Source organism: Mustela lutreola, chromosome 11 (assembly GCF_030435805.1).
Source record: "Mustela lutreola isolate mMusLut2 chromosome 11, mMusLut2.pri, whole genome shotgun sequence".
NCBI classification, from domain to species: domain Eukaryota; kingdom Metazoa; phylum Chordata; class Mammalia; order Carnivora; family Mustelidae; genus Mustela; species Mustela lutreola.
Genome location: NC_081300.1, coordinates 101310766 through 101323430, shown reverse-complemented (window position 1 = coordinate 101323430; position 12665 = coordinate 101310766). Strand labels below are relative to the sequence as shown.

At 62.6% G+C, this 12665-nt stretch overlaps 1 protein-coding gene across 3 annotated transcripts in view; it reads right to left on the bottom strand.

Moving 5' to 3' along the window:
- Window positions 1–703: 703 nt before the first annotated feature.
- ADGRD1 (adhesion G protein-coupled receptor D1) overlaps window positions 704–12665 on the bottom strand; it is a 121961-nt gene continuing 109999 nt past the window's right edge. For all 3 annotated transcript variants that reach the window (XM_059138882.1, XM_059138883.1, XM_059138884.1), the window contains 5 exons: window positions 9623–9714; window positions 6532–6658; window positions 5242–5283; window positions 3937–4029; window positions 704–2735 (listed from right to left, as the gene is read on the bottom strand). In XM_059138882.1, coding sequence (XP_058994865.1) covers window positions 2640–2735; window positions 3937–4029; window positions 5242–5283; window positions 6532–6658; window positions 9623–9714 — 450 coding nt within the window. In that variant the 3' untranslated portion in view covers window positions 704–2639. The remainder of the gene's footprint in view (window positions 2736–3936; window positions 4030–5241; window positions 5284–6531; window positions 6659–9622; window positions 9715–12665) is intronic.

The following is a 12665-nucleotide window of genomic DNA, read 5'->3' as shown; positions in this document are numbered from 1 at the left end:
CCCATTACCCTTCAGCACTGCACAGAGCTCCGTTTCTAAAGGACCGTGTACTTGAGCTCGAAGGTACACGTTCACCCACGGATGGCCGCACTCGTGGAGGTCGGGGAGCCCGGAGAGGGAGCTGCGGCTCACAGCACAGCGGACACTGCACTCAGCTGCCGGCAGAGGAGAGGGCAACAGCCTCACGGCACCCTCGCCCCCTTCCCCGCACGGCCTGCTGCCAGGCCCTGGCCCGAGATTCCCCCCAGGGCTGAAGAGAGAACCACACCCCCGCTGCGTGGACACTGCAACACCCACTCCTCAGCCCCACCGAGCACCAAGGTGGCCGTAGGACTGGGGGACAGGTGCAGCCCGGGCTGTCGGAGCACGTCCACAGGACACAGATGCTGCTAAGCCTGCCTCAGACTCCATCAGGAAGCTGGGCCACGGTCCGCATGCAGGCCCACAGCAGCCCCCACACTGTGCTGCCTGTGACCAGTTCCCCTGGGGGCCGCAGGGGAGGGAGGCTCCTGAGAGCCAGGGGTCACCCGCCACTGTGTGCCCAGAGCTGGGACGTGCTGGGCACGCAGGAGGCGCTGGCTACGTCTGCCAGGTGAGTCCCAGGACGGGATGTCACCCACCGTGTTTCTCCACAGATTTCTGTCTTGAGACTTGATCCCGCTCACCTCACACAAGCCAAGAACTTGAGGACCACACATCACCGTCAGGACATGGAGAGTTTATTTCATAAAAAATCACGACATATTTCCACTACTTGGTGGCATTCATCATTTTTCCTGTGCTGTGAACTACCATAAACACATGATTCTTCCCAATTTCTTGTCTTTGGCCAAATTGTGTGCAGATAATAAAACGCCGCAGAAGCCCAGCTCTATAGCCTATAAATAAAGTGCACGCGCTCCTTCATTAGAAGTGAAAGGTTTCTTCATTACTCCCCTTGATATGTTAGCTGTGTAGAGCGAATATGCTGAGCTTAAAACAAAGAACTCCACCTAAAGGAAAGACAGCTCCGTACTCAACATGCTTCCCCAGAGACGAAGGGGACAGCGACCCCCGTGCAGACTCGGGACTGCAGCGCGCTCACTCCTCGGGGCTCGTGCGTGACGAGGCTACAACGCGCAGGTACAAGCCATCCGGTTTCAGGAACCACGAGGAAAAGCCTGGGTGGGGGCTGGGCACACCCGGGCTATTCACGACACGCCAGGGGTCTCAGCAGCACTCCAGCCCCCCCGCCCATCCCTGGGGCCCACACAGAGGTCACCGGCCACCATCACCCCGTGCTGGGTCGGCTGCTGCCCCCGGGTCCTCGAGAGGAAGCAAGAACACAGCTGCCCCGCGATCGACACGTGGCTCTCGGTCGGACCCCTCCCCGCATGGGACATGCCTGTGGGGGACGGCAGCCATCGTCGGGGTCAGGTGGCACCCGAGCGGGAGGGAAAAGGCCCCTGGAGACCTGGCGGGCATGTGGGGTGGGCAGGGCTTGGTGCCACCATGGTCACAGTTTACAGAAGACTTTCCAGTATCAGCTACAGGCCTGGACATCTCACCCCCACGGCTCATGCCCACCGTCCCCGCGGATGCCCCGGTCTGAGCTTTCCCAGCCTGCTTCCCGATATTCAGTGGCACTGGGGGCGCATCTAAGGTCACAGGCCCTGGTATCCCAGGGACCCTGCTCAGACACACAGCAGTAATGGTCACTCCACTTCCTGGGGGCCCAGCCCCGGTCCACAAACCGAAAGCAACCGGAAGACACAGCCACTGTCAGGCCACCCTCCCCTGGTCCGCAGTGTGAGCGGCCACACGGGACGTGTGCTCACTACCTCCCAGGGCATCTGCCGGGGGGGAAACACAGAACGGGTCTGTACGTGACCAGCAGGAAGCTCTGGGGAAGCAAGACCACGGGAAGCCCAGCTGCGGGGCTGTGGGCATGAGGGCGGGCTCAGGTGCTCCCAGCAGGGCCCCGGGTGGGGCGGACCGCCAGTGTGGAGAGAACCCCGCTGGGGGGAGAGAGCCCCGATGGGGGTGCTGGGAGCTGTCCCCGCAGCAGCCCCACCCGGCTCTTCCCACAGATGGGCCCTGAGCAGCCAGCACCCCCGGCCCCAACCCCCCGTGCAGCCGGAAGGCGAGGGTGGCCCGTGGGGCTCCAGCCTGCACCGCGCCCTCTTCTCAGAGCTTGCTGTGGCTGATTCAGCAGGTCGAGGACATTCTTCACACTTGTAGACACCCCCACGTGCCTCTGCCTGACCCTGCAGGGGTGCCTCAGGGCCTTTACCTCCCCCGCAGGACCCTGCCTCTCTGGCCCCAAAGTCCCCATCACAACGCCCAGGCTAACTTGCCCTTGTCATGCTGCAGCCCCAGGGTCCTATGTGCCCACGGCAGGTGCCCCAGGGGACAGACACTTGGCCACGGGAGGACCAGAGCTGGGAGGGCCGCCCCCTACGGTGCAGCAGGCTTCGGGCCCAGCAGTGGGCTCTGTCACACGGGGAGGGCCAGAAGTGAGGACACCTGTAAAGGGGGCCAGGACCCCCATGCCCAGACAGCAACAAGGAGAGGGTCCCACGGTGAAGGCAGAGTGTTTCTTGTGTTTAGTTTGCAGGGTGCGTCTGAGCAGCAAGACGGCCGGTCAGCGGCCTCCCTGCTCATACGGTGGACAGGTCCACGCGGTGGGCAGAATGGCTGCTCCTGTCCCAGGGGCTGAGCTTGGTGGACACTGTGCCTGGCCGGGTCCCGTTCATCTGCGAATCACAAACGAGTGAACTCTGAAGACGTGCTCCCAGGACAGGAAACCAGACCCCGGGCAGTGCAGACGCGCTGGCCCAGGAAGCTGCATGAGGCCCCCTCCAGCCCATCAGCGGGGGGCCCTGCTGCCCCCCGGGGAAGAGAGCGCTGAACTCCGGGGGCACACTGCCTCCCGCCTTCTGTGCGGACTTCCTTCCTTGTCACTTCCCGGAGCTGGTGTCGCACACGCTCACTCGCACTCCTGTCTGTCTGTCTGTGCGCTCACTCCGCATGCACCCACCGAGCACACCTCGCCTTTGGGGCAGGTCTGGGATCACAGGAGTGACCAGTGCCAACCATACCCTCATCCCCATGCTCTACCCACCAGCGGGAGACACAAGACAGCCACACGTGTCAGTAAACAGAACGAGCAGTTGTTGCTTACGACACAACACGGCCCAGGAAGCCCCTCCCGAGGACAGGACCCCTGCACCGGGCCCTGGGCCCAGCTAGAACACACGTCATCCGCCCCAGGCACCTGGGGCCCTGCCCGCATCTGCACTTCCCGCAGGAGGAAGGTGAACTGAGCCTGGTGTGGAGATGACAGGCTTGTCGGGATCCCTGAGCACCAAGACCCGGTCCTCAGGTGTGTGCAGAGGGAAGAGACCCGTGCAGGAGATAAGCTCCCTGAAGGCCGGGCTGTGCCTGGGGACTTTCATGCCTCCCGGGGCGCTGGCAGCACACCCTGCGCCTGCCTCCTCATCAGCTCCTCCTCCTTCCTCCTAAGTCCGTGCAGATGTACTGGCCCTGGGAGGTCACGGGATACCCCCAGGACAGAGACCCCGCTGTGGGCATACCATCACCCCGGAGCACATGCAGCCCCCAGGCCGGGTGAAGAATGAAAAAGGCTGAGCAGGAGGCACCGGCGGCCACACCTTATCACCAAGCCCCGACCGAGCTGGGCAGCCACATGCACAACGTGGCCCTGGCCAGGTCAGGCTGGGGGAAGGAAGGAGACGCGCTCTGGAGGCTCTGGGTTTAGGAGGCCCAGGAGGGCAGAGGCCTGGTGCGCTGAGCCAAGGCCAGCAGCCACTGGGACTTTCCAGATAACAAGGAAGAAGTCCAGAGCCTCTGCGGGTCCATGAGAGCAAGCGTGCAGGCGCTCAGGACAGGACCGAAGCAAGAAGGGGGTGAGACTCAACACTGCAAGGCACTCACGATATCGGAGCTGAAGGGCTTCGCGTTAGCACTGCGGATGGAGCTGCTCGTGAGGCTCCAGACCTTGGTTTTATGTTTGAAAGCAGCCCTCACCTTTGAAGACAGAACAGAGGATGGTTAGAAGCCGTTTCAGCAGTGGAGATGGCAACAATAAAGGTTGTTCTCCAAGGCCTCTAGGTTTTGTGCTGAAATAAAGTCCCAGAATGCCAGCAGCAGGGTACGGGCAGGATCTGGAAACATCTGTCCGGACTCACTGCCCCAGTCGGCAGGCGTGCTCTGTCCCCACCGCCTACCAGGGCCCGCGGAGCTAGCAAGCTGGGGCTGGTCTGCTCCCTGCTGGCCGAATCCCAGTTCTGGCCAGGACACTAGTCGTGCTCAACAAGGAACCGTGGAGCGGGCAGAGTGTGGCCGGGAGCAGGAACAGAGGACAGGCAAGGGAACAAATGAGACATGGGGTAGGCCAGGCATGGCTCAAGGCCATGTCCGCTTCCCATCGTGTGAACCTCAGTTTTGAGCTCTGCTGAGCTGCTCCCCTCCACCACTGGCCACCACTGTCCTCAGCGACTCACCCGGCCCACCTCCAGCCATCCGCCTGCTCCCCAGTGCCCCTTCCGTCCCCGCCTGACCTGTATCTCTGTACGAACAGACCTCCCACAGAAATAGCGCAGATGGGACCGCACCCCTCTGCCTGTTCCCGCTCACGGCTCCACAGCTGCCTCCCCATGACTGAGCCCGAAATGGTCTCAGATGTCAAGCCCACAGTGTAAGCCTAAGTATGGGTCTTGAGAAACAGGCTCTAGAGCAGCCTTCACCCTCCCCATGGCCAAGTGCATGGCAGGTCAATGTCCAGACTGCACCTGAGAACGAGCCCACTCCCACCTGCCCCAGTGCCTGCGGAGGGCAGGGACGCAGTGCCCCCAAGTCCGACGGTCAGCAGACCTCCTTTCACCCCAGACAGCCTCCTCTTGCCTTTGGGGGCCACTGGAAAGACAGCGACATCTTACCCTCCCTGATGTGCCGGCCAGGTCTTGATTCTGCCAATTGGCTGCCCCCCACTATCTCTGTCACTCCATCCTCCGTAGAGTCAGGAGAGCCTGTGTGAGGCCAGGAAGGAGACGCCTGGAGGTTGCTCAGCAACCAGGAGGCAAGAGAAGGGCTGATGGAAAGCAGCCTACAGCACACAACTTGTGGCCACTACTGAAGCCTGCCCGGACACCGGCCTGATGGGGCAAGACTTTTTGTGCTCTGGGCCCTTCCAGAAGTGAAAAACTACCTCTGTGTTTCCAGGACGTAGAACAGACATACCTCTGAATTCAGGAGACAGTGGAAAAGGAAGATGAAAAACCCCTGTGGAGGAAGGGGAGAACACAGGGTTAGGCCCTCGCATTTTGTCCCAGCACTCTCCAAAGCTTCCTCCCAAGGCCACGTGGGTTCTGGGATGGGCACTGGTGTGGCTCACCGCTGGGGAGCCTGCAAGTGAGCTGCTGACAATCCTATGGTCTGGGGCCCCTGAGAAGGGGAAGCATCCAGATCCCAGCGTGAAATCCAGCCTAGAGGCAGGCACCACTGCGCCCACTGTGCTGTTTGGGCAAAGGTACAAAGGCAGGACAGACCGGGGATGAGTAAAATGCTGGCAATGGACAAAGGTGAGGACATCTGAGAATCAACTGAACTGAGCCTTCGTGTCCTCCCAGAGAGCATGATGGTAACAACGAAGCAGGCACGAGAATGAGGATGTCCCCAAACTCTGAAGACAGCTACTGTGTGTCTGGCACTGGCCAACACCTCCCCTGAGCTCGCTCCCTTAGTGTGGAAGCTGCCCCAGGGGTGGGTCCTGTTACAGTTCCCGCGTCGTGGAGGAGGGACTGGAATGCAGAGAGGATGAGTGATGGGCCGCGGGACCCGGCTGCGTAACAGCTGCAGCCAGGACAATCAATCACCTTCTCCGGTGAACAACCGGAAGGAAACAGTGCGTGCAGCTTATTACAAATTAGAAGCAGCAACACGCTCTCACTCTGGTAAGACGCAGTCCCTGGTCAGGAAGGCCCCGAGCGCAGCAAAGACGGCGTGGGTGGGCCGTGCTCACGCTCACCAGGATACAGCTCAGGCTCAGCTGTGGGGCTGCGGCTGGTGGGGGCACTCACTTCCACCCTTCCTTTGGGGGGGGTTGTGGGTCTGGGGATACAGGCTCTGAGCACCCCAAGTCTCCGATTTCTAGGCTGCTTCCCCTTCTCTGCGCCTCCACACAGGGGACACACGTGAACCCAGACCTGGGGCACACGCTATCGCCATCTCTGCGACCTTTCCAGAGCGGCATCCATGCAACCGTCTTCCCTTGCAGGCCCCGCTGTGCTTCCCACCGACAGTGGCCAGCACGACGAGGCAGCCCTGCTGCAAACCGGCCCTGCATGCGGAGACCCAGGGGCGGGCTCCATCGATAGCCCTGTCCTTGGCCCTGGGCGTGCCTGTGCTGGGTCTCGCAGGATGTGTGGCAGGAGCAGAGAGGAGGGCCTCCGTGCCACGCTCGTGACAACCCGCTGCACACGCGTCTGCTCAGAAGCGGCGCCCCGGCCGGGCCGTCCCACAGGCACTCACCTGCAGGGAGTTGAGGACAGCGAATATATACTGGAAGGCCAAGGCCTGGCTGTTGACAGCAAGCACGCCGAAGACCCACGAGGTTCCCAGGATGGGCAGCAGCACGGCCACGGCTTTTACCGTCAACCTGAAAGGGAAGTGGAAACGGCCACTCTGGGGGGCGGGCCGGGGGCACTGGCCTCTCAGTGGGAGGCCGCTGAGAGGGAGCGGACATGGCCCTGCCGGGGGCCAGACCTGAGCTCCACCCTGCAGGGAACCTCGGCTGAGGAGAGGAGCACTCGCGACCTGACACCAGGTCCCTGCCCGGCCAGCCCGGGGTCAAACCAGCAGCTCTGCCTCTGCCTCCTGCAGCTGGCACAGGGCACCCAGCAGCCATCATGTCCCCGGGGCACCCTCAGCTGATCACCCTGACCCGGGCGGCAGCAGGGCTGGGTCGGAATGATGATCCCCGGTACCCACGAAGCACAGCAGAGCCAAGGCTCCGGGGGTGGATCCGGCAGGGAAGGACACACACTCGGGCTCGGCCTTACGGGCTCCTTCGCAGAATGTGGGCTCCGTGGACATGGTCCCTGCAGCGTCTGCAAGCCTGGAGCAGAGCTAGCTCCTAGTCTGCTCCCAGGGAACCCCTGAACAGTGAGGCAAGGCCCACGTGTTGCCTGATCCCAGCTGTTCCTCCCGTTGCTCACGGTCTACCCTGACTTCCGCAACGGCTCGGCTCTGCACGCTGGAAGGCCGGCACCTGGGCTTCCGAGGAAAGCTGTGCTTATCACTGGGCACACTGACCACACACCAGCCTCGCTCACTAGACCCTGAGCACCCAGCGGCTGGGCTGGGGCTTCATCGCCGCGATCCTGACGCACAGCTCCGCGCCAGGGCCCCGTGGGCTCTCGGGAAGTGACCGTCAAATGCAGGAGCAAACACGGGAGTGAATGTGTGCCCACGTGCACACACACATCCAGCATCCCTGGGAGGAGGGGCGACACGGCCAGTCGAGCTTCCTGGCGGGACACCCCGCATCCCGGTCCTGCCAGCTCCTGGCCACAAACCCTGAAAACCAGCGGAGGGCCCCACAGGTCAGCTGCCCGGAGAGTAGCAACCCCACATCTCCCTGAAGTCAGTACAGTCAAAACACCGGAATCCGGGAAACCAGCCATCACAGACGACATAGCTTCATCTTCACATATTAGAGAATCCGTATGTGAAAAGAACAGGCTTGAGAAATGGGTCTCAAACTGTGCTGTTTTTTTCTTAAAAATGGAAGCCTCAGAACAGAAGGTCTTGGGGAAGACATGTCCAGCTGGTGCTCTCTGAGGCCTCTTTTTAACGGGGCCAGAGCAGCCGGGGTCCCTCGTCACACACAGAAGGAGTGGATTCCTGCCCTGGGGGGAGGCCCCGGCAGGTGGACGCACCGCCCAGACACACCCCCTCCCGCTGCTCCCCAGGCCGCCCCGCGTGGGGCTCAGTCCCCATGAGCCTCCCCCTCTTCCTCCCACGGCTCGTGGGTGGGTGCTCGTGGTCCTCAGCCTCACCCCTGCCCCCAGGATTCTGGATCTCGCTTGTGAAAGTGGAACGTTCCCTGCTCCTCTCTGGGGAGTCTGGAGTCCCCCAGGAAACAAAGACTAAGGAGGAGGGGAAGCCCCTTCAGGCTCCTGCAGAAGCCCGTCATCCTGTTAGTCACCGTGCGGAGCTGCTCTGCACGGAGGACACAGCCAGATTGAAACCAAGGCCCAGGAAGGAGGAAGCAGCCACAGAAGCCATCCGAGGATGCTGCAGTTGCTGCCTCCATGCCTGGAGCCCGGGAGACAGGACCACACGGGACCGCAGAAGTCAGTGAGGGGGCCCCATGGAGCCGCGTGGAGAAGCCCCAGCACAGGTCACGCAGCCGGGTCACCCTGCAGAGCCACCTCTGGTCCAGAGGCACGGCCTGAGCTCTCCTGGGGGGAGTGGACCCTGGGCTGTCAGGAGCAGGACACGGGAGTCCTCAGCGGTCGGGCCAACAGCCGACGCTCTGCAGAGACTGGGAAATGTGCTGCCCGACCTGGGAGGCCCTGCCTGCCCCACGGAGCTGCCCTCGAAGGTGTCTGGGGGCTGAGAAAACCCACGAGGGCCAGAGCTGCTTGTCAGTCCAATTCATGGTGTTGGGAACTCATTACAAAATAATTGTCTAATCGATTTGCTACTGACATATTTACTGCTCTTGCTCTCAGATCGGAAAAGATAGAGTGTAGCTAAAGTAACTTACAGAAGGTTAGCTACCTCATGTCCCTGTCCTAACTGTTCACGACAGCTCCCAAGTTCCCTGAGAGGAGCACCTCCCCCACTTCCTGGGCCTGTGGTTTGGGGGCACTGGGTGCCCCCCAGAGCCAGGATGGCCCCTGGGACTCAGGCCCGGGGGAACTGGGCACTTCCGTTCTGCTGTGACTGGTTCCAGGTTGAGCGTGTGACCTGAGGGGAGCAGGGCCTCCAGCCTCAGGACCTCCGTCTGAACTGGGATGGAGGGGCTTCCCGTGTCACCAGGAGGCAGGTCCATCTGAGCAGGAAGCCGACCGGGGACACGGGATGAAGGGTGGGGGAGGAGCGGGGTCCCCTGGATCAAGCAGGTCGAGACTCCCTCCTGGGCTCTGTGGATCCGTCCCCTCGCCTTCAGCCAGTCTGTGCTGGGTCTTCGGTCCCCTGCAGTCAGGGGAGCCCTCCCTGATATGGGGTCAGGACGCCTCGAGGCCAGGAGGCGTGGGCGGGTCCCTCCCCAGAGGGACCTGCGCCTCCTCCAGGGGACCAGCCCTGGAGCTCCTCGGGAAGTTCTACCCTGAGGAGGCTCACCTGCACTGACAGCCCTCCACGGCTAGGAAAGCAAGGCATGGAGGGTGCTATGGCGAGGGCGGGGGCAGGACCGAATCTAGAATTTTCCTCCTCACCCCAGGGATAAGACGCCCTGCTCTACAGATGCGGCAGCAAGGCTGGGGAAGGGCTGGTCCTGGTCAGGCGACGAACAGCCAAGCAGGGACTCGAGCTCAAGGCTCCCCAGTGCCCTCCGGCCCCAAATAGCTCTGTGCAGGCAGGTCCGCCGCTGATGGCCCAGAGTCCAACTTACTTGAAGGCACTGGGGTCCCCATGTATCTTGTAGTTGTCGGCGCTGATCTGTGTGATGACCCTGGTCACAGCGATGAGGATGCCGACATTGACCTGCACGAGGAGAGCAACGGGCCACAAGGTGAGCCTGTGGCCACAGAGCCTCGATCCCCCCAGACGGCTGCCCAAGCTACCCCCGGGTTCCGAGCCAGGAGATAGTGTCTCTGCAGAAACCTGGCCCACAGGGTCCCTGAGCATTTTCTCTGTCCTTGCCACACGCAGCAGCACCCTCTGGGAGCACATCTGTGCCCGTGAGGAAGTTCTGAACCCAGGGGCACAGCAAGGCCAGGCCTGGGGCTCAGACCTCACTTCGGCGTTGCTCACTCGGTAAGTCCACGCACGACGGCCTTGAGCCCTTGCTGCCCGCCCGAGGGGAAACTCCTGACACCCACAGCGCGAACAGATCATTGCAAGGATGAGAAACTGTATCCACGAAGCCGCTTGCACACAGCCAGCCTCTTACTCCCTGGCCCCGGCAGGCCAGCGGCTGTGTCGTCCACGGAGGCCACGGCACAGGGGACTGCACCGGCACAGGGGCTGCTCCCCCAGGGTCAGTGGAGCTGGGGGTGGGGCTGGGGGGCTTCTCTGAAGAGGTTTCGGCACAAACTGTTCCTCTGAGGGCAGCTCTCCAGGGCCCTGACCGAGCCCGGAAAGGCAGGAGGCAGCAAGGGGAAGTGAGAGCCCGGATTTCCTTCTGCAGCCGCTGGATTCAGAGCTGTGCTGTGGCTGGGACGCCCTCTGCCCTTGGAAACCTCCGGAGATCAATGAAAGTCACCGAGGAGTCCAGCTCCAGGCTAAAATCCTAGGTGCACCTTCAGGCCCGATCATGGGCAAAGACAAGGCGTTCCCTGGCAGACCTCCCGGGAGATGCGGCCCTCCCCACCCCAGCCCGGAGCCCCGGAGAGCCAGCTGGTGCTGCAGGGTGGCAGGCGGGGCCCGGGGGCCCCCACCCTGCTGGCCGGGCCCGCGAGCAGGTCTGCATGCCCAGCCCAGGCACCTGCATCCTCACGGGGGCCCCGGCCTGAGGCGCCGCGGACACCACCTCACAAGCAGCCGTGCAGACGCGTCCCCGTAAACTCTCTGCTCTTCCACGGTGGCTCCTCTCAGCCTCCCTCCTCGCAGCCACCTGTCCCCATGGCTCCATGTCCGAGCACCGGGGCAGGGGCCGGCACCCTCCCCACTCAGCCCCTGCCTGCTCCCCTGCCAGGGCAGTGCCCTGCGGGGCCGGCTCCGTGTCCTCGCTGACGCCTCAACCCCAGGCAGCTCAGTCCCTGGCTTTGGACCCACGTCACCTGCCTCCTCTCCCTCCTGCACAGCAAGGATCCTCACCGCATCCCCCAGCGCCAGGGAGGAGGGAAGAAGTCAACGGGGTGATGTCCCCCGCAGCGAGCCCTCCTCCCCGCCCCGCCAGTGGTGCACAACCGCCAGAAAAGCCCAGTCAGCGCCGCGGAGAAAGGGTGGGCAGAGCAAGGCCCCGGGGGGTGGGGACTGTGCTCCAGACCACGGCTGCTCCCCGAAGTCCACGTGCCGCTCAGCTCGGAGAGCCACAGGCTTTCACCTCTGACCGGGCACCTGCCACTCCCAGCGACCAGAGGGCAGGGCCACCAGGAGCCCCCTTCCCCCCACCCAGAGATTTGGTTATTTTCTGGACTAAATGCTTTTCGGCTTTACGCTTGTGGGGGAAGCGTGGAGTTCCGACGATGATTCCTGCAGGATTTCCTGTGCATTTTGAGGGGAGGTTCCCGCTGGTCCCGTCCGCCGCCCTGCAGGCCTATCCCCTCGACTCGGCAATTCACATTTCGGGTTCCTTGCGCCCAGGGCAAAGCTGAGGTCTTTCTGGAATAACACAGGCTGGAGACCATGTGACTGACCACAGTGGGTGGCAGGTCTGGGGGCGCCCAGTCTGCGGGGGGACCACGGACCGGGCCGTTCTTCCCACATTCATAAAGCCTGAGTCCAACACACATCGTGTGAGAAAGGCCCCGGGCCTGTGTACGTGCAAACGTGTATTCACATTTGGCTCTCCCAGCATAAAGCCCGAGGATACACGAGTGATTAGCTCGGGCGTCTGCTGGAGGCGGCGGAGGCGGAGGCTGAGAAGGAGAGCTGAACGGATGGTACGTTAAACTTTTCTTTCCGGTTCCCACACGAGGGTTAAAATTCCAGAACCACGTTACCCCTCGTCCGTTGCACCTACATGACCCAAGGCCTCTACCCCCGAAGGGAAAATTGGGGCTACACAGACGGTGTCTGACTGCGGGCCCCGTCGCCTCCTGACCTCTGCCAGGAGGTGTGGCGACCGCGGTGAAGCCGCGGCCATTTCCGACAGCTGCCGTCTCTGTGAAGATTTCTGGGGGTTCGTTCCTCCCATCTCCCTCTCCCCACCGGGCTCTGAGGGCTTCCCTCCAGCAAGCACTCTCCGTGCCTCGGGATGATAGTGCTGCCTGCCTGCAGAGCAGGAGAGGGGCCCGGGGAACCCCAACCCCGCGACCCCGCCGCCTCATTCCGGGAAAGGCTGTGCTGGGAACCAAAAAGCCCTAGTGTTTGGGGGACATCCAGAGCAGAAGCGGGCCTGCCCCCTTACCCTGGCCGTCCATGGGGTGGAGGCTGGGGAAGGGGGAGGCCGGGGTGGGGAGGCCCTTGCACCTCGGACACTGGTTGTTTCGTTAACCAGCATCCCCGTGACAACTGCCAGCAGGTCACTCTGACAGAGGCCGGAGGAATAGTTCGTGGGCCGCATTTCAGCAGAAATGGGGAGGGGAAAGGAGCTGCACTCAGGGTCACGTGACCACGGGAGGCGGAAAGGGCTGCTCGGGGCTCTGGGGTTTGCACCGTGTCCTGCTCCCGGACATTGTGAGAAGCCGCAGGGGTGCATGCCACAACTCACAGGGAAAGCACTACACAGACACACACAGGAGACACGGTGGTGTGAGTCCACGGCTGCTTGCCTGTCCTTATGGACATCTGTGACCGGCACTCTAACCCTGTGGCATCTGGGCATCTAT